The sequence below is a fragment of the Crocodylus porosus genome, unplaced genomic scaffold, assembly GCF_001723895.1.
Source record: "Crocodylus porosus isolate Cpor-Errol unplaced genomic scaffold, CroPor_comp1, whole genome shotgun sequence".
NCBI lineage: Eukaryota > Metazoa > Chordata > Crocodylia > Crocodylidae > Crocodylus > Crocodylus porosus.
The window spans coordinates 5,470,025-5,492,328 of NW_017728940.1; the positions used below are offsets into that span (position 1 = coordinate 5,470,025).

Here is a 22,304-nt window from a genome sequence, read left to right on the forward strand (position 1 = left end):
CAGTTAGAAAATGACTGTAACACCGTGAAGCCTGGCAGAGGTCTGGGGTCAGATAGATGTAGGTTCTGAAATGACTTTTAAACCATTTGTTTAAAGCTGATTAGATTTCAAGTTTTTTGTATCCCTCATTTTCACTTATTGTTACTTGGCCTGGACATAGGTACATTAAAAACAGAACAGCTCTTTCAGTTTTCACAAGAGTAACATATAGATTACAACTAAATATTATGTCCAAAAATTGGTAAGAATTTGTTGAAATACTATGTCAGGCAAGGTTCTTTGGACAGATGCAATATCTTTTATTAGACTATGAAATGCTATGACTTTTCTTTTGTGTGCAATGTATACTGTTATCTTTTACAAGCATGAATATCTAGTTATTTTAAATATGAATGCTGCAGTAATTTTTGTGTGTGTGTCTTTTTCTTGGTTGGTGTAATTACAGAAATGTGGGATATATTTTTTGGCGGCCTTTGAACACAAAAGTGAGGAGCACGAAGACCAGAAGAACACACACTATTCAGTGTTATTTTCCTTGCAAAGGCAAAAAGATGATTATGAGATGAGCACTAAAGTCTCAAGTTTTCAAAGGTTTGCATAACAAACAAGAGACACATTGTGGGTTGCTTCTTGACTTTGAAGGCTTGCCACTGTCAACTGAAATAAAATGGCAAGGTTTAAAGCCTTAACCAAGTTCACAAGGAAAATATTTGGACTGAAAGTTTCGGAAAGTTTTCTCTCTTTGAAGTAGTTTGTCATGTGTTACCAATGTGAACTTTATTGACCCTGAAACTTTTTTTTGAATCAAATAGCAACTAGTGACACTTTAGTAAAATCTTAAATCAACAACCATCTCTTGGTGGCTCCAGTTTTATAGCAAATGCAGGCAAAGCAGGGAATCTACAGAGGAGACCTTTATTATTCGTAAATGAAGCCTGCCAAAACCTTCCCAAAATAGCATTCAGAGACCCTTTTTAAGGTCATGGATCCTGAACAAAGCCAGAAGAGCACAAAAAAGGCGGAAGAAAGTCCAAGAAAGAGGCTTACCAAAGGAGAGGTTTTCCAAACCAGTATTACATCCGCAGCTACGTATCAGGGCAGCTCGGCTTCTTCGCAAGGACCCCCTCTCTGTGACATTGTATCGCAGCAGCACTTTTCTGGTTCTTTGCCGATTCCAAGAGAGGAATCTCAGGAGAAGATTGGACATCAGAAACAACCCAAGCCTTCCTCTTTTGAACATCCTTCCCACGTTTCACAGCTTCAGCAGCATCCGCTGTCACCAGCATTTATGTCTCCTGGAAAACCAGAGCATGCCCTTGAAGGGCCCACATGGCAGCTAGTAGATCCAGCAAGACCTGGTCCCTCCAGCTCTTTTTCATCAACTGGACTTCATTCTCATCATAGTCAGCTCATACCTTCCCATTCACCAATCATTCCTGGAGAGGACATGCCGTCCGTTCAGAAAGTCTTTATTCCTCGTCCTCCCCAAGTTTCCTTAAAACAAACTGAAGAAGTGCACAAGAAGGAAAAGAAACCTCAGAAGCCAGGCAAATACATTTGCCAGTACTGCAGCAGACCTTGTGCAAAACCAAGTGTGCTCCAGAAACATATCAGGTCGCACACGGGTGAGCGCCCATACCCTTGCATTCCATGTGGCTTTTCTTTTAAGACTAAGAGTAATTTGTATAAACATAGGAAGTCTCATGCTCATAGAATAAAAGCTGGGCTGGCCTCGGGAATGGGAGGAGAGATGTATCCTTCCAGCTTGGAAATGGAAAGGATTGGTGGGGAGGAATTTGAAGAGCCTACTGAAGGAGAAAGTACCGATTCAGAAGATGAGACGGGTACAATGTCAGGTCATTCAGTAGAGCTATCTCCCAGGCAAAAGCACACCCTGCTATCTAGTAGTTTGTACAGTGCAGGAAGTCAGGGTTCGAGCCATGACCGCTGTTCATTATCCCATTCCAGTATGTCTCAGTCTCTTGAAGACAGCACCCAGTTTGTGGAGCCATCATCAGACCATGCTTTGAGCCATAAATCTGAAGACACACATACAATAAAACAGAAGCTTGCACTCCGATTAAGTGAAAGGAAGAAGGTGATAGATGAGCAGGCTTTTCTTAGCCCTGGGAGCAAAGGGAGTACAGAATCAGGCTATTTCTCACGATCAGAAAGTGCAGAACAGCAAATCAGCCCACCAAATACAAATGCAAAATCTTATGCAGAAATTATTTTTGGGAAATGTGGGAGAATTGGACAAAGGACTGCAGTGTTATCTGCAACTACGACCCCGGGATTTCCACACCTGTCTACTGAAGATAAACCTAGCATGGTACCATTGTCCGTGCCTAGAACACAGGTTATTGAACACATCACTAAGCTAATCACAATTAATGAAGCTGTTGTAGATACCAGTGAAATAGATAGTGTTAAGCCTAGAAGAAGTTCATTATCTAGACGTAGCAGCATTGAATCTCCAAAGTCTAGTGTATATAGAGAACCATTTCAATTTGATATCAAGCCTGGTTCCGGTAGCCAGTTGGATGCATCAAAGTCATTAGCATCCCATGGTGAAAAAATTAAGCCCGAACAATCATTGTTATCACTTCAGCAATCCCACAGTGCCACAGAGACAGTGCCTCTTCTAAGAAGCCACTCAATGCCTTCTGCTGCATGCACTATAAGCTCCCCTCATACTTTTAGAGGTAGTTACTCATTTGATGACCACATCATGGAGCCTGATGTCGTAAGTCGCAGTCAAGTGTTTTCTTCACACCCTCGAATGCTAAAACGACAGCCGGCTATCGAGTTACCTCTGGGAGTGGAATATGGTTCAGAGGAAGTTAGCTCAATAAGCAAAGAAACTGTTTCTAAACCTGCTGAGGAACAGGAATCCAAGGAAAGCGATGTTACCAAAAAGTCAAGGAAGGGACAGAAAGTGAAAGGGTTCATGTATGAATGTAATATATGTGGTGCTCGGTACAAGAAAAGAGATAATTATGAAGCCCATAAAAAATATTACTGTTCAGAACTTCAGATCTCCAAGTCTCGTTCTTCTAGCTCTCATACCTCTTCAGAAACTGAAAAAACTGCTGTGGATCCTGATTCCTGGCCACAAGTGATGCATTACAAGCTAGGGACCAGTTTGGAACTCACTCCACTCAGAAAAAGACGGAAAGAAAAGAGTCTTGGTGATGATGAGGACCCCCCAGCTTTTGAGGTTTCTGAAACTCCCTCCTCCAGCAGTGGATCATTAAGTCAGTTTGCAAGTCGAGCATCATCTGATGTTGCTTTGAACTTAACCCGTGAATCTATCAAGTCACCAGCAGATCCAGGTAAATCCATACCACCTTCTGAGGTCAGCACAGGCTTTCACTCCAGGACTACAAAAGCAGCTTCTAGTACAGAAGGCAAAGAGAGAAGAACAACCTCAAAAGAAATATCTGTCATCCAGCATACCAGTTCCTTTGAGAAGTCAGACTCTATAGAACAGCTGAGTGGCTTAGAAGAAGAAAAGCCTTTGTCACAGTACTCATCTCAGTCAGCAGCACAACACAGCCGACCATCTCATTCTCTGCAGCCAAAGCTGGTACGCCAACCCAACATCCAGGTCCCTGAAATTCTGGTCACTGAAGAGCCTGATAGACCAGAAAATGAGCCTGAGCCTCCTCCTAAGGAGGTAGAAAAAACAGAAGAATTTCAGTGGCCCCAGAGAAGCCAAACACTCTCCCAGCTTCCTGCAGAGAAACTTCCACCAAAAAAGAAAAGGCTTCGGCTGGCAGAAATGGCTCAGTCTTCTGGAGAGTCCAGTTTTGAGTCAGTATCTCTCACAAGAAGCCCAAGTCAGGAAAGCAGTATATCCCATGGCTCCACCCATTCCATTTCATTTGATCGTGAAGAATACAGTAAGTCAGAGATGACCAGCCAGTCCTCTGAATCCCATATGAAACCTCTGGGCATAGGCTCTCACATGTTGACGGTACCGACCCACCATCATCACTCCAGGGAGATGCGAAGATCTGCTTCCGAGCAGACCCCTAATGTGTCCCACACTTCACAGATGTCAGAGACACGCAGTAAATCATTTGACTATGGGAGCTTGTCATCCACTTCTGCCTCAGCACCTGGTCCTTCAGTCTCTTCAACTCCACTGGAGAGAAGGAAGTGTTTTCTGGTTAGGCAAGCATCTCTCACCAGGCATCCAGAGCATGAACCAGACCCAGCCCCAAAAGGGCGGCAGGAGACAGAAGAACCATTGCCTTCTTCCAGTAAATCTCCTGCCACAAGTCTGCCCCATCAACCTGCATCTTCATCCTCTTCATCCTCACACGGTGGCTATTCAACTGATAAGAGTCAGCCAAAAGACAGCCCTCCGCCAGCATACAGCCAGCCGTACACTGAAACTCTGCAGGTGCTCCATCATCCAGTACCACAGCTAGCACTGCATGAAAAACAGTACATGTCCCCTCAAGTCTCTCTTTTCCCCTACCAGCATATTCTGCCACAGCCAGCACAGTCTGCAGAGCTCTTTGCCACTCAAACCATGTCTGACATCTTCTCTGCTCAATTTACGATGCCTCAGATTCCTCCCTCTATATTTCAGACGCCACCGCTTCCTCTCCAGCAAGCTCTTCTCCACCCAGGCCAGCTGCACATTGCCCCTCCATTGATGGCACACCCAGCTGAGGTGCCATTCAGGCAACACCCTTCATTCCTCCCTGTGAATTACCCCAGCTCCTCACCAATCCCTTCTGCATTCTTTCTGCCTCTCCAGTCTCAGTTTGCCCTCCAGTTGCCAGCAGAAGCCAACAGCCATTTGCCACAGCTCAAATCCAGTTTATTTCCACCAGCAGGGACCTCCAGCCTTTCCCCATGCACACAGTTCAGCCCTGACACTGGATTACATCCTTTGACCTGCACAGCAAGCCCTTCGGTGTCAGCCTCCACGTCTCAGCTTGTGGTCCCCACACGTGTCGATCCCATGGTATCGCTCGTAGTCCCTGTTCGCATTCAGACTAACATGCCATCGTATGGGAGCGCGATGTACACAACTCTCTCTCAGATCCTCGTCACCCAGTCCCAGTGTAGTTCATCTTCTATTGTCCTTCCAAAATTTGATGATCGCCAGCCCAAGAGCACTCTGGTCTGCAGTGCTGATGTGCATGGAATAGGTCTTGATTTGGCACAGATGATCACAGAGGATCAGAGGAGCATCTTCCAGAGTCCATACTTGAGAGTGCCGTTACCATTGCCAGAAAGGAAAGGTTATATGCCACTCACATCGCCATCAGAAAGTGTTCTGGGATTAGAAGGGGGCCCATCAACAGTCAGTGGAAGCAAGCGGATGTTGTCTCCAGCTGGTAGCTTGGAGCTTACAATGGAAACACAACAGCAGAAAAGAGTGAAAGAGGAAGAAGTGTCTGAAGTGGAAGAAAAGCTAGAAGTGGTGAAACCACCAGGTACAATAGAGGAAGGAAAAAAGCAGGACGCATCTCACTTTCTGGCAGAGAGCCAAGGCAGAGTCGAGGTAGAAACCCCACCTAATTTATCCTTGGAGCAGTCAGAGCCAAAGGAAATCCCAAGTAATTTGCAGCCAGCCTTGCCCCATTCAGGTGCTTCAAGTTTTGAGGCACTGGAGGAGTATAAGCAGCCAGGTGGCAAGCAGCTCCGCAGCAAGGCCCCTTTGCAGACAGTAAAGAAGGAAGATTCCAAAGAGCTGGCGGAGCATCTCCCACCAAACCCTCCAAGTCCTGCGCCTCAATCAGATGCAACTCAAAGTGCAATGAAGTCTCAAGAAGGTACAGACATGAAGAAGGTACTGCAGTTCCCCAGTCTCCACACAACCACTAATGTCAGTTGGTGCTATTTAAACTACATAAAGCCAAATCATATCCAGCAAGTTGACCGAAGGTCCTCAGTGTATGCCAGCTGGTGTATTAGCTTGTATAATCCCAATCTACCAGGTATATCCACTAAAGCAGCCCTCTCACTCCTGAGGTCCAAGCAGAAGGTGAGCAAAGAAACCTACACCATGGCTACAGCTCCACGTCCAGAGTCAGGCAGGCTCGTACCGTCCAGCTCCAGGAAGCCAAAAATGACTGAGGTAAGAAAATGATTTCTTTTTCTCCTATTATATTTGTGTGGGTCAGGGTGGGAGGAGGAAGAATTAGAAGGTAATGGATTTAGTTTTGTAAAGACTGCTGGGTGCATCACTTTGCAGAGTACTTGCTCTTACTGGTATTGCCTGGGTGGAAACATAAAACACAGTATAAGACAAAAGAATGCAAGAGTACTCTATGGCATGACACAGTATTTTTTCTATAGTTCAATTTGTATTAATCTGGTGATCACCCTCATGTAATAAAATACTTGGCCACAAAAATTACACATAAACTTGCCTTTCTGAAATACCACTTTTATAGATAAATGCTTATTGAATTCCTTATGTTTTGCATATTATTAATACAAAACCACTAAATTAATGGGGAAGTTTCAGGTAATGAGATTCTGACTATAATCTACCTATCCTGTATTTATCAAAAGGGGAGCTGAGCACTTAATAGCTTTAAAGGCCAGATTATATTTAGCCACCTAAAATTGCAGAAACACATGTACTAGGATTTTCAGAAGTGTCTGCAACTAGGGATTTATGTGCCTGATGCAGCTGCATTTGTGTATCCCACTACACTAGGCACCCATCTCATTTTGAGGCTTTAAAACCTTTGCACATGTGGCTCTACGCTGTTTGGAGAGTTAACGGAAAGAGGACAGCAATTTTGATTTCTTATTGAACTGTACCAGAAGGTTGTCAGCTATTTTACCTGTGCAGGGCCCCATTAAAGTCCTTGAGCTACCACATGGGCCCAAAGCTCTAGAGAAGATGCTATGGATTATTTCACGGTGCTTTTCCCCTAGTTTTGATGCTGGGAAGTGTGTAAGAGCAGATCTTGTTACTGCTTTTTATTGGTGCAACACCATACAAATCCCTCTTAATCCAGGTCATGATCATGTATATTAGCAAACAGAACTGCTCTAAAGATTTCGCAATTTGATGCTCATTTCACGCCAAGTTATACTGATGGATTGTTCATTTTATTTCTGAATCACAAAGTGAACTCTGAGTATTGAATTTATCATAATTTCTGCTGCTGCTCCTTATAAATATACCTTAAAATCCACATTAGAAATACAGTATTTCAATGTGTCTTTATTTCTATCCAATGCAGATATCCCAAGGATGGCATTTCTATCAAGAGATAGAGAATTATTTGTCTATTATAATAATACTAATTAATTTTTTAGATTGCATCTTTACTCCCAAAGGATAATAGTTAAAAGCACTATATGCATTGTGGGTTTAATTCTGAAAAAGGTAGAGCATCCACACTTCTTTTGAGTTTGATATGAGGTATGAGCATTTACATATGCCTAGTAGTGCTTTTAGGTTGCATTGAGGAGGATGACCTCAGTATGTATTTATAACCCTGGAGTCATAGGTTAAAATCTAGACAGAATTATTTAGGTTTTAATCCTGCAAGTTGGTATACCAGCATATATACCAGTACATTACATACGGTTTACCCCAAAGAGACACAAAATTTTTTAGCTGAGACTTTAAAGACTAAGACCAGATGTACATTAAGGAGTTTATGACAATTTAGATGCATTTGCATTTTACATTGTTATGTAAAATTTACATTTCTGGTGTAAGTGCATCGTTCACCTAGAAAACAGCTTAGCTTAGTTAACTGGTGCGAATAAACTAGGATTATTTCAATGGCGATACATTGACCTAGTGACAAATACATAAGTGATTTTAATGAGGTGTTTGGTGCAAGTGAAATTGTAAGTTTAGTCTTTTATTATCCAAGTTACTGGTCAAGATAAGGTGGTGTGTATTCCTGGCTACTCAGAAAGCTTCTTAGTGTGGCAGGGGTGAGGCAGCCTGTGAAGCTGCTGGCAGGTGTGGGCCAGGGCTAATCATGAGTCAGCTGACCCAGGGAGCCTACAGGTGAGGCTAGGCTGGGTAGAGGGAGTCACCCGACTCAGGATGGCTGGCCTTAGAGCTGGTAAGCCCGGCAGTAAGATCTGGAGCCTGCTGAGAACACCACCTCTGCAGGAGGACTGCAGCTGTGGAGCCCCACCACAGAGAAGACAGCTGAAGCCATCTGGATGGTTGAGGAGGAACTAAAGGGAGGAAGAGGTTCCTAGAGACCCAGGGAATGGTCCAGAAGCCTACTGAGAAGCTGAGAGCATGGGACCAGCAAGGGTGGTCCTACTAATGCAGTATGCCGTTAGCTTTCTTCACAACAAGGGCACACTGCCTTGGCTCATATTCAGCTTCTTGTCTACTGTAATCCCCAGGTTCCTTTCTTAGCCAGTCAGTCCCCAGCCTGTACTGGTGCATGGGATTGTTCCATCTTAAGTGCAGGACTTTGCACTTGTCTTATTGAACTTCATGAGATTTTTTTTTTGAGTCCAGTCCTCAAGTTTGTCCAGGCCTCTCTGAAACCTAGCTGTGCCCTCCAGCATATCTACTACTCACCCCATCTTGGTGTCATCTGCAAAATTGCTGGGGGTGCACTTCATCCCATCTTCCAGGTTGTTTATGAAGATATTGAATAAAACCAGCCCCAGAATTGGCCCCTGGGGCACTCCACTTGATACTGGCTGCCAAGTAAAGATAACAAGTGTCTATATATGTACAAATGTTATGGGGTGGATTTACAATAGTAAAATACTCTGCAGTAAACCCAGGCAGGCGTTTACATGTGCAGGGATGCAGGAGTAGATTTTGCTGCTCCTGGCAGCAGTCTGCTCCCACCCCCACTGGTCCTGCACCTTCCCTATGCAGCAGCCACAGGGAGCTCTAGGCTCCTCCTCAGTGCTAGCCCAGGGGCTGGCAGAGAGTACCAGGCCAGGAGACAACTGTTTCTTGGGGGGGGCTGGGAGATTGCTTCCTGCCCCCAGGAGCTGCCTATTGCTGGGACTGGCTCTTCCACCAGAACCCAGGTGGAGACAATGACCCCCTGCCCTGGCAGCAGGGAGCTCCCCACCCCAGCTCCCTAAGGCAGACAGGGGGCTGGAAAGAGCTGGAGGGGAGGGGCAGGTCCCAGCCCCCTGTCCCAATCTGTCAGTGGGGCAGCTAGCAGCAAGTCCCCCTGGCTGAGTGGGGAATTACTACCCTTGGAGCCCAATGATCCAGCCAGGTTTAAGTTTACCTTACAATCTGTTCATCCAACCATACTTTCTTAGCTTACTTGTGAGAATGTTGTGGGAAATTGTATCTAAAGCCTTCCTAAATTAGGGCATATCACATCTGTTGTTCTCTCTTCATCTAGAGCCAGTCATCTTGTCCTAAAAGGCAATCGGTTTGGTCAGGCATGCTAGCTGTTCCTAATCACCTTCTTCTCTAAGTGCTTAGAAATGGATTTTTTGAGGATTTGCTCAATTATATTTCCAGGGATTGAGGTTGGGCTGACTGGTCTGTAGTTCCCTGGATCCTCCTACTCTTTCTTAAAGATGAGTATTATGTTTACCCTTTTCCAATCATTTGAGACCTCTCCCAATAGCAATGGGTTCTTGAAGATGATGACAAGTGGCTCTGCAGTCATGTCAGTCAATTCCCTCAGCACCACTGGGTGCATCACATCCAGCCCTATGGACATGTATTCATCCAGCTTTTCTAAATAGTCCCTAACCTGTTCTTTCACTACTGTTGACATGGTTGTTGAATTTTGGTTGGTGCTTAAATTTGGCTGCTGACACAAAATCATTGGGCCTCTATGCAACCAACCAGTGTGTCTGTCAAGAGAAGCAAACCATAGATAATATCCTGAGACGGCCTGTAGCACCACAGTGCACCCCATGAGATCTGGCAACACCAAAAGCAGTGGCCTGTGCAGAATGTTGGCAACAGACCACAGAGAAAGGTTGGATTGGGGATGTGACCAAGAAGATGACCACTGCTGACTGCTCACCTCCTGCCCAAGCTGTGCTGCCCAGTGCAGTAGTCTAAGAGCTGACCTTGCCTGTGAAGACTGAGATGAAAAAGGCATTGAGCACTTCAGTCTTTTCCACATCATCTGTTGCTAGGTTGCCTTCCTCATTCAGTAAGGGACCCAGACTTTCCCTTATCTTCCACTTGTTGCTGACAAACAAGTACAAACCTTTCTTTGTTACCTTTCACATTTGTTGCTAGCTGCAACTCCAATTGTGCTCTGGCCTTCCTGACTTCATCCCTGTATGCCCGAGAAAGACTCTGATACTCCTCTCTAGTTGTTTGTCCAAGTTTCCACTTCTTGTAAGCTTCGTTTTTTGTATTTTAGCTCACTGACGAGTTCCTTGCTAAGCCAAGCTTGTCTTTTGCCAGACTTGCTAGTCTTCCTGCACATCGGGATCATTCATTCCTGTATCCCCAGTAAGGTTTCTTTAAAATTCAGTCAGGTTTCCTGGACTCCTTTCCCCATCAGACTGGCTTCCCAGGGGGATCCTGCTGATCAGTTCCCTGAGCAAGTCAAAGTCTGCTTTTCTGAAGTCCAAGGTCCTTACTCGTCTGCTCTCCATCCTTCCTTTCCTCAGGATCATGAACTCAGTTATCTTGTGGTCACTATTGCCCAAGTTGTCATCCACTACTGCAGTCCTTACCTATTCTTCCTTGTTTGTGAGCAGCAGGTCAAGAAGAGCATGGCCCCTGCTTGGCCTTTCCAACAATTGCACCAGGCAATTGTCCCCAACACACTCCAAAATCTTCCTGGATTTCTTGTGCACTATCGCGTTGCCCTCCCAGCAGATGTCACTGAAGTCCCCCGTGGGAACCATGACCTGTGATTTGGGAAACTTCCAATAGCCTCATCTACCTCATCCTCCTGACCTGGTGGTCTATAGCAGACACCCACCATGACATCACCCTTGTTGCTCTCCCCTCTGACTCTAACCCAGAGACTTTCAACAGGCTTATCTCCAGTTTTATACCAGAGATCTGAGCAATCATACAGCTCTGTTGCAGAAAGCACAGCTCCTCCTCCACTTCTCCTCTGCCCATATGTTTTAGACAGTTTATACCCATCCATGACAGTGCTCCAGTCATGCAAACTATGCCACCAAGTCTCTGTTATTCAAGTCACATCATAGTTCTTGTACTGTGAGAGGGCTTCCAGTGCTTCCTGCTTGTTTCCCAGGCTGTGTACAGACATTTGAGGTAACTAACTGATTGCCCTACCTTTTCAGAAAGAACGAGAAAGCCTCCCCTGGTTGCCCCCTCTTGCTTGTGTTTCCTCCAGGTCACGCATTTCCATACTTACCTCAGGGATTTGGCCTCCATCCCCTGGCAAACCTAGTTTAAAGCCCTCCTCACTGGGTTAGCGAGCCTGTCTGCAAAGACGCTCTTCCCTCTCCTTGTCAGGTGAATCCCATTTCTTCCTAGCAGTCCTTCTTGGAACAACATCCCATAGTCAAAGAAGCCAAAACATGGGCTGTGGTACTTTTCACTCCTTTACAAATGGGGAGACTCATGAAGAAGCTCACAAAGATTTTGGCATACGGAAAAGCTGTCTTTGTGCATATGGCTTGCTGTGCCTATGGTTTGTAGGAAGTGTCAGTGGTTGAAAATGAAGTTGTTGTGGATGAGGATGAAGTGGATGATTTATATAATCCATGCTCTTATAGGTATTTCAGGCAGAGAGCTGTGCTGTCACGGTGTGGGATGATAGTATAAAAGCTGGTGACTTTGATGGTTGTAAACATGGCCTTCTGGGGGGGCAGTGACTAAGGATCTGTATTGTCTTGAGGAAGTCTATTGTGTCCTGTAGAAAAAATGCTATTTGAGTGACAACTAGTTTCAGGATAGTTGCAATGAATCCCGTTAGCTTTTCAGTGAAGGTACCACAGTTGGATATGATAGGTTACCTTGTCTGTGGATCTTTAAGAGCATATTTTAAGTGCATGGAATAGAAGAGGGAAGAATTAGTAGAGAGAGTTTTCCCTGAAGTAGTTTTTCCCCTTACTCTCTTCCATTGCTATAGATGATGGCCTTTGAGCTTCTAAATAGTGTAGGCACAAAATTAAGCCTTCTCAAACTTCTGCATCAGAGGATAAATGTGTTTGATAAAGCCACACTCAAAACTTTTCACATTCAAAACTGTGTGTGTCATATTAAGAAAGTTGTGTCAAAAAATCCTATCTGTGTAGTCACCAAGATTTCATTTAATTCCCTTGCATTCATCCTAGATGCAGTCTTGCTTTTCTTAGATGAGATACTGACTTAGTACAGTCAGACATAGGGCTGCATGGGATAAACATCATGCTTTATGAAGTCTTGCTGCGTAGCATCTCAGTACGTCTGCCTTTCATTTTTTTTAGCGAAAGGGGCACAGACTTGTCAGTGAAAAGAAAAGAAAGCTTCACTCTCAGAACTTGGGAGCCAAACAGTTTTTGCTGGCCTGTTTGTGAACATGTCTGTACTGAGACTTTGCTTAATATTGGTTTTGGGGAAGGGAAGTCACCTAAGAATTCTCAGTAAACAGTGGGTCCTGAAAAAAGTATATACGACTAAAATGCAGATTTCTGAAGAAAAATACTAGATGTTGAGTTCAAAAATATTTGCATGTGTATCTTTCCCAGTAATTTGTGTAGTACATGGAGGGGGTGGGGAGGTAACTAAAGATAGAAGGATGAGTTATAAATGTAGAGTTTTGCAGTCTAGCCTTGACACTGCCACACACTCGTAGAGTGACCCAAGACAAAACATTTAGTCTCCTATACCTCAGTTTCTCAATTGTTAAAATGAGGATCCCCATACAGGCCCACCTTATAAGAGGGATATGATTCTTAAATGTGGATTAATTACTATTGTTATAACATTTATATTGCTCTTAATGTATATGGTACTTTAAAATATCTACACCACATCCCCAGCTCTAAAGAGGTCAGTGTAAATAAGGCATGACAAAAAACAGGGAGCAAGATCCAGAATCAGAGGCCATGTTTAAAATGTAAGTCCTGATTACCGAACTTTTAGTCATGGTAATCAAAAGCATGTATGGTAGGTTTCCTTCTGTGGGAGCCTGCTGTGTGAATGGTTTTTTACTTTTCTAGAGCCATTGAAAATGTGTAATCACTGATTCTTTTACTCTTTTGGTGAGGTAGGTTCATTTGCCTTCACTCCTTTCCAATGAAGGTCGAAAAGATGTAACAAGAGCTGAGAAGGAAGAGGATAAAAGAGGAAAATCAGAGGAAGATGCTCCCATAACGAAAAGAGGGGAGCCTGCCAGGATCAAGATCTTTGAAGGAGGGTAAGTATCTCATATTTTTTCAGAAGTTCGTTTCTGCCAGTTGCATGAGACCTATCAGTAAAAACAAAGTCAAGTCAGTAAAGCCATCATGTTGTTTTCAGCACAGGATGGCCAGGTATAGGTGGATTTCAGCCATTCTCCTTCTACCTTACCTCAGGCACTTTTAGCTAAAGTGACCCCCTAAAGAGCTGCATGTAATTCAAGATGAATTAAATTTCTTTCCTGAGTTTGCTTTCAAGTTAGCAAGCAACTCATTAGGTCCTCTCTGCAGGTGGTTGAGTGGAGACAGCTGAAGAGCATAGATGTTTCCCGCAGCTGTTATTCTATAGAAGATGATGGATATTTACTAGTTCTTTTCAGAGCCTTCAACTCAGAATAAGGTTTCTAATAGTCTGAATAATCTCTTTTGGTTCCGGGATGTTTTTGGTGGAAGAGGAAGGATGGATTGCATTTTATATATTTGCATTATATATACTTGTTTTTATTCCTATCCATCTGTTTGATTAGTTCACTAAAGTAACTCCAACCAAAAGAGTGCAAGTGCGAAATTTTTACTTTATTGTACTCTTACTTCAAGGTGATTCAGCAATCGTTCTTGCACTGGATTAATATTTCCATCTTTTGACATATGTATCTGTTTTTAATAAATAGTACATCAAATGGAGACAGTTACAGAACCTATTTCCTGTATATTTCAAGGGTAACAAAAAGACACTTCAGAAACTCAGAGCACGATATAGCAAACCTTCTGAGTACCAGTAATTTCTCTTGGGTTTTTCTGGTAAGACAACACTTTGTTGCATCAGCGTTTGTGTCTTTTTCTCCCTGTTGTTACCTGTAGACATCTTCTTGTCTTTTCAATATTTAAATTTGATGTAAATTTATAATCAAAAAGGCAAAATAAGGTTTATGGAAGTATGCTCAGACTGACCAATATATCCCTTGGGTCAAAGTATTCACTCAGATTTACAAGTGAAGCTTATAGGCAGCAACAGCGAATGGTAGATTCAGATAAAGAACAGAACAGTAAACAAATAATACATGTAATGATGAAGGAAGGGTAGAGATCCACCTTGTAGACTTAAATAAATATAAGGTCCATCTCTGCCCTACCTTCTACCTGACTTCAGACCTAACAATCCTAACTAGATCTTTCTGCTTATGAAACGGTGAGTGCTTTTGATAGTGACTCACACAGATTTTATTATCTAGCACTGAATTAGGGGCCTGGCTAGGTATAGCAGGAAAGGAAAAACGGTGGGTGAATTGAGTACTTTATGTTAGGATTATTCTTATGTAGTGAACAGGTTCATCTGCCTGTGCAATCCGTGTATTTTACTATCTCAATCCCAAGGAGAGCCTCCATTGTCCACTTGTTGTTTCCTTCTGGAGTGGAGGTATCTCACAGGAGCATGTAGAGTCCTGGCGATTAGATTCCTTGCTGCTCATGAGTAAGTAGGGCCAAAGTCTGAGTGTCTGAAGTTCACCTTGCATTAGACAAAGTAAATGAGGTTTGTGCAAGGAACTGCACAGAGGAATTCTGCTCAGATGGCCTCCTCACTGCCTCCTCCTCTGTTCAGGGTGGGAGGCACTCTATCAGTGTGGCCTATTGCAAAAGGATTCCACTCTGAAAAACATTTGGCTAATAAAGGGGAAATGAGCTGCAAGTGTCCCTTTCCATTCACCAGGTGGAATGACATGGGGTCTCTCAGCCATGTAATCTTAACTATAAATTCTTTACAGCACAAAACAAAATAACCTTTCAACTGCATATAGCATAACATCAGGGAGTATACTGTGTTTTCATGCATACAACATGTCCCATAATATAAAATGCACTTCGTTTTTTCAAAGGCAGAATGAAGACAAAAAGATTTTCCTTGTAGGAAGCAAATGAGTTGCTGTAGCTAGGGAACTGGGTCCTGCTCATTGTCCTGCTCCCTGTGAATGGCTGGAGATTTTACTTCCAGTTCCATCCAGTAAACTGCAGAACCTACCCTTACCACAGCTCTCACATATAACGTGCATTTTAATTTCCAGCACTTGTTTTTTGTGGAAAAGGTGCATGTATCATGTGAAAAAATATGGTATTATCCTGAACTTAGGTTTTTTTTTTAATGTCACTAGAATTAACTTAAAAGAAACGATTATGCTACGTGTAGAAAACACAATGGCATGTGCTTAGTATCAAAGTTATTCACTGATGCAGTACATCAGAATGGGGTACTAAAATAGTATCCCCCAATTGATATGGAAAAGGAACCACTTGGACAAAGGAAGACAGTCCACCTATGGAAGCACCTGGTGGTCAGTGTCTCTTATAAAGCAGATACAGCTACTGAACAATTTAGCCCTATCAGGCTTTAAAATCTCTCCATCTGTCCTCTCTCAAAACACTTTCTGTCAGTGAAGTGACAAACCTGCCAGAGAGCTCCACTAGTTCATAGTACTTTATACAAGATATTTTACCAGCCAGAACACCTCTCCCTCTTGTCTTCCTGGAAAATATTTGTCTAAATTTAGTTACAAACAAAACTATTCCTAAGAACTTATTCATGTTCTCCCACATCTTCAGCCCAGCCTGACAGTATTGGTCAGATCCAACCTTCTAGCTAGTTCTGGTTGGTTTTAGATCTTTTAGGAGTGTTTCAGTGCTTCTTCTGGGTCAGCAGGAGGAGTTCACAGCAAAGCAATTCCAAATGCTTTTGTAAAGACTGAGCTTAATCCATCTCTTGCTATAGCTCTCTCTGTTTCTCTTAGCAGTCTTTTTACTTCCTTAAAATCCTTTCTCATTCTCACTGCTGCTGTCAGCACTCTTGTGTATTGCCATGCTCTCCGGCTTCACCATTTAGCTTTACTACATTTTTCTTCGTGACAAGGTTGCCATTACTAGCTCTGCTCCCCTTCTGCTGTTGTATTCACTGCTGTGTCCAGCCAATTTGAATTTTAATGTCCAGCTAGCAAACAGGGGTAAAAAAGACAAAACTCCAGCTCCCATCCCACCCACTAGCCAGTTTTACAAGACAAGAAGTTTAACTAGACTCACACCCTAAAGAGGATTTCTTGGAGTTGACTGCTCTACCTGCCCAAAGTATCACTCTTTATTTTTCGATGTCTCCCGAAAGATTGGTAGGCTGCTTTGCTTGTTCTTTATGCTCAGGTGGACTTTTTGAGCAGATATGTTTCCTAATTGGAGCTCTACATTACTTGAACTAGAACCTTCTGATTTAGAATCTACCTATACTCCCATTCAATTTGTATTCAAAGTTGGTTTCAAAATCCAAATATAGGGGCCTAAGTGTTTACCTTCAGATTTACATCAGCTTGGAGGTGACCAAAAATGGCCCTTTTGGAATATGATGGCCACATCCAGAGGAGTAGGGACGTGTGCTTGCAGCAGCAGCACAAATAGTAGCAGCACAAATTTGTGTCGCTACTTTTTGCTGCAGTGCATGCCCCTGCACATGCTCTTTTCGGCAGGATACATTGTTCTGCTGTGAGTAAACTGCCCACTCCCAGCTCCTCTTTGCTTCCAGCTGGGCTTCATGTGCTGGGATGGGGGGATTTGCTGTGGTACCTTGTGCCCCAACCAGCTGGAAAGTAGGAGTAGGCAACCCAGCAGGCTTCCCCAGCTGCCCCATCTCCATATGCCTCAGCACAGGAGCTCTGCAGTGCAGCCCCCATGCTGAGGCATGTGGAGGCAGGGGAACAGCCAACCCAGGGCTGCCTGCTCCTGCATCTTGGGGCACACTGCTGGGCCACAGTGTGCCTCAGTATGGGGACTCATTTGTCCTGGTGCATGCTATTTTTGTGTGCTTTGTACTCCTTTATTCCAAGGTATTTTTTTCCTAATGGGAAATCCCACTAGTGAATTTTCCCCCTGCACTGCAAATTAGCAGTGCCACACATGGTTAACATGTGACAGATGCTCTTTGTGGCACCACAAAGAAGTTTGTGCCTGCATGTGTGGACACAAACTGTACCTGCCTGCATGTATGGACACAGCTGATTGGTCTCAGTTTCAACTCTATAAGTAGCATCACAGTAATCGGTATCATGAGGTGTTATCAGCAGTCAGCATAAGAACTCAGTTTAGTGAAACCATTGTAACTTTCACCTATTTCAAACAATGTTAAAGTTACAACAGTTTAGCTCACCTATATCGCTATGGAAGCAGTTCGATGTATGTTATAGTAGAGAAAATGATACCTACTCCTGAACAATGATTCCTTCCTCATTTAAAATAGTTAAAGGTACATATGACAACAACCCAGGATTCAAGCAAGCATATTCTATGTGTGAGCCTTTCTGTAAAACTGAGAGCATCTAAACAAGATGCTACTACGCAGTGGTTACCAAACATTTATTTATACTTGCATAAGGAAGTACTAAATAAATGCATAGTAACTGGAGTTACAGATACTGTGTAGTAACACCAGCAGATCTTTTTTAGCGATGCCACTTCCCAGTAGCCTAATACTACTGTGCAGCAGCATCTTGGCACAGTTTTTGCCATGCAATGTTGACTGTGTAGTTGCATCAGCCTATTGAGCAGTCAGCGTCTCATGTAGACATCCCCACTGATGCTATTTTGACTGCAGAGAGTAGCTACTTGTACAGGTATTGCTCTTCATACAGTGTCACTGGAAGTCAGCTGCATGAAGCAGCCAGCTCAGAGTTTGTACTCCATAAGGAGCTAACAGAAATATCTATGTGGTCTTTCACTGAGGAATATTTTTGTGGTTTGGAACTGTAAAAATGATCTTTGAAGGTCAAGCTGGCCAGTGTTAGTTTGGGAGAAATGTTGTGTTCCCAAAGTGATTCTGTGTCACCTTCCTCAATACACTTTGGTATTTCAGAGGCATCTTACCCATTTTGAAACCTTACATCGTGAAGCGGTAGATAGATATCGACTTGGTTTGAAAGTGAGATCTATGATGGTATCATAATTTTGTCAGAGAAAACCTGCCTGTTTACTGTGCATTAGTGTTTTCAAGATGAAATCTAATATTATTAGGAGTAGTTATGGTCAATATATCGTCTTCTGTTTCATGACCAACTCCTCTGCACTTTATTAGTGTCCATCAGTTGGCTTATTGCACCTGATCAATTGCATTGGGGAGGATAATACCAAGATCTAAGCAAGTTAAAACTGATAGTGTTTATTTTAGTTGTCTACAAGAACATTGCATAAAAATGGATGCTTCATAAAAGGAGAAGATTGAGGTGAATTCTGGACATGAGATGCTACGTTGCTGTAGCAACACGCTATAGCAGTGTAGGACATTGCTATAGCGATGTAGCGTTAGCGGGCACAAACTGTGATGCCGACACCATATCGCTGTAGCAACATGCTACCTTGTTATAGTGCGTTGCTATGACGACATAGCTACTAAAAATAACCATGTGCCAACTTCTAGTACTTCCTAAAGCAAGTACTAAATGATGGTGCGATATCAATTGTGCCACGGGGGGGGGCATGTGTAGGTGCGCCCAGTGAAGACAAACATGTTGACTTTTCTGTTATCTGATTGTTACAGTTTAACCTTTATTTTATTTCCTATGAACAGCCACTTACTAGCATATTTGGTCTAATTCTCCTCTCATTTGAACCCCTTAAAAACAAAATGTGCAGCTTGTTTGACTTCAGTTTAGTTACCCCCAATATAACCTCTGTGTGTTAACTTCATACATTTAATCATATTCTCCTCTCCTTTTTTTCTTCTAACCAGTATTTACACTAATGTAATGCCATTAACTTCAGTGGAGTTTGATTTAAATAGATTTTAGTGAAAGAAGAGTCAGTCTGCCACATTTTAGTTTATCGTGTCTTGAGTTGTCAAGGAAATGGTGTCTGTGTTCTTTCTATTGCAAAATTTTGTGAGTTTATTTGGTATAAGTTGAGTCAAGATTCAAGTCCTTGTTGAGGGTCATTGTTTTTCCTATTTTAATTTCTTTATCCAGTCTCCTTAGGACAGTAACACATCAGTAAAACAACAGATGGCTGTAGCGTCATCAGTCCTCTAAATCAAGGTCATAATTTCCCTGTAAACACACAATCCCACCCAGGGCTCCCTTGAAAAAGCAAAAGTCTTCCTGGAAGAATTCATTTCCAGCCCACAGCATTTTCATCCTTGTGCAGTACAAATAATTAGAGGTCTGGGTGAGAGTCAAACTTTTAGTTGTGCAGAAAGTCCCTCGGTTAACTGCAGAACACTGCTTTGTAGCACTGTCTTCCAGCTCCCATGTTATGAGACTGCATATGGGATTGTAACTACGATGGGGCCATACATCTGTCTAACCCAGCCTACATCTCTCTGTTGTAGGGAAAATGGGGAAAGCTTGAAGGTGTTTTATGAGACTTTAACATTGCTAATTCATGGATACATTTTAAAGAAATTCCTTTCAGAAGCACCCCCCCCGTGACTTCTTGCCTTCGTGCATTGGCCGAGGATCTGTGATTGGCCTCTCCTTGGTGATCTCATCCCAATTATATGACAAACTGTGAAAGCTGCAGTTCCAATACTGGCTGACATACACCTAATGGAAAATCCCTGGCACAACAATACACATATCTTATTACCCCAGAGAGAACCTCCCATTTAAATAAGCAGATTTCACAATATGCGACTCTAACGCTCCACATGAAATCCAATTCACTCAGGGGGTTTCCTTTGCTGCTTAGGTGAGTTCTAGGAATTTACCATGTTTATTTTGAAAGGAGTGATTTTCCCAGAGCCATTGGCTTGAGCATATAATGAGCCATGTATCCGCAGAGAAGGAGGAATCTGACACATCTGACATCAGTATAACACACAAAAATACTATTGTGTGCGTGGGAAATTACTATCCACATGAGTACATTGCTAATTCTCATTCTGCAAATCTGTTAAATCTCACTCAGCAGTCCCAGCCCACTTCTCAGCAGAGTGCTAGAATGAGGTATTGCATATCTGTGAAGTGGTGAGCAAGTTAATTATTAATTTGTTTGTAATGTGCATACGCTGGGAGTTATTCCTATTATAATATTTTGCATTCTAAATATTAGGTGAAACGGGCTTTTCTAAGTTTAATTAATGTGAAACCTATGCTGGAGGAGGGGAGGGGTTCCTGTGAGCAGAGAGCTCAATTTTTCAGTTAGGGAAATGATCCAAACGATTAATGTCCATGAATTTTGGCTGCCACCAGATTCGGGAAAAGTCTGACTTTCAGAGTTGCTGAGTTTACGTGGCTGTGTTCCATTCATTAGCTCGGTAAATGCTCAGGACCTCTGCAAATCTAGATTTAAATATGTCATTGTGAACATTTTTAAAAATGTGGGCTTTAGAGTTTCAACACCTCATACACAAACTATAATCCTTCTTGATGGGCTATTTTTAGAAGTTTTGCTGTGCCTGTCACTTTAAAAGACAAGAAAGCAACAGAAAAGGTGTTGGTGAGGTAGCGCTGCTCAAATGATGCGGAAATTTGGAAATTTCTCTCAAATGATAATTTACCTTATAATATGAAGAACAGGAGATTTCCTATCACTGCTTAAGATTTTTGGAGGAGGTATATGCACATCACCTGCTGGAATTAATGGAAGAATTAAACTATCAACACTCTGCTAAGCATTGAAATGTTTTGGTGGAGTCTTGAGCCTCGTGCTTTTGGGTGGTGGGGAAAAAGAGGGGGAGTTTCTGCCAATTTGTTTGTTTGTTGTTTTTCAGTTTGTTATTTATTACAAAAAACAAGTTAATCCAAAACTGACGCCTCTTCGGGGACCTTAGCACAAGTAAGTGATGTCCTATTCCCTGTTAAAAGGATCCTGGTAAATACCCCTTTTAATAAAACCAAGTAGATGTTTTGGCATCTCCTAAACAATCACAGCGCTAATCTTCCTTACAATTTCACCTTGTAAACAGTGCTGGGATGGTGGGGACTAGAAGCATGCCGTTCAGTAAGAGAGGACATATGGTTATTTCTCAGGCTTGTTTTGAGTATCATGAGTTTATGCTGTGCTTACAGAACATAAACTAGGGATGTTTTAAGCCTGACGAGTTTCTAATCCATACAAGACAAGATACAGGGCACTGATACAAGAGAAGAGAGTCTGTGACTTGCATATGCTGACCAGAAGAGAAGAGGGATTGTTTGAAGCAGTGGGTTTGCAGGCAGCAAGAGGGTGTATTTGATGGAGGAATTCAGAAAATACAGCATGGAGACTGGGGTCAACCAAAATATTTTTTGATTTTGCATCCTTTGCACTTAAGTGAAAAAATGTAGGTCATAGCAAGCTTTTCTGTTTGAAATTCACTTCTGTTTATTTCAGTCTTTCTTTTAAAGCTCAAAGGGGAAGCATTTTAGGTTAAACAAGATATTAACCTCAAGTAAATACTGGCGACTCTGGTGTGCTTAAAATTTTCAGTTATTCAGAACTGTCCCGTCCCCCCCATCAGTTCTTTACAAAGCTCTGTACAGGAAGTCAGTTCCGGAAGTAAGAGCAATGTAGTACAAGGCAGGAAGCAGAATACAAAAAGAAGAGAAAGTGAGAAAACTGAAAGTGCAGAGAGCTAGAGGGCGCAGATAAACAAAACCACACATGTAACCAGTTTGGAAATCCAGCTCTGTACATTTAAGTGTGTGTGCATGTGCACCTGTGCACCTGCGTGTGTGTTTGTTGTGAGTAGCTGACTAGATTTCTTAGATGAAAATCTCTTTGGGCTTGGTTACATGTTACTTCAAGCTGCACACATTTTGATTGGCTTAGTGCTAGCTTGGAGTTTGGAGCAGTCGTGCTTTTAAGTCTAGAAACCTTCCTGGACTTAACCTACCTGCACAGCTGTGACTTGCCACTGGAGGCCTGGTAAGCAGGGACATTCCTTCCAGCCCTACTTCTCTGTGATTCCCTATGCTTCTAAGGCTGCAACTTCCTTTCCTGCTAGTAACTGAGCTCCAGCCCTATAGCTCCAGCAGCACCCTCCTCCATGCACTGGATTCATGCACAACCTGGCTGCTGCAGGGTGGAGGGCA

At 42.9% G+C, this 22,304-nt stretch overlaps 1 protein-coding gene across 1 annotated transcript in view; it reads left to right on the forward strand.

The window, feature by feature from the left end:
- The window catches only part of HIVEP3 (human immunodeficiency virus type I enhancer binding protein 3), a 192,899-nt gene that overhangs the window by 81,102 nt on the left and 89,493 nt on the right, over nucleotides 1-22,304 (forward strand). Inside the window, exons 5-6 of the mRNA XM_019548035.1 lie at nucleotides 446-6,103; nucleotides 13,147-13,292. Of these exons, the coding sequence (XP_019403580.1) occupies nucleotides 983-6,103; nucleotides 13,147-13,292 (5,267 nt within the window). The 5' untranslated portion in view covers nucleotides 446-982. The remainder of the gene's footprint in view (nucleotides 1-445; nucleotides 6,104-13,146; nucleotides 13,293-22,304) is intronic.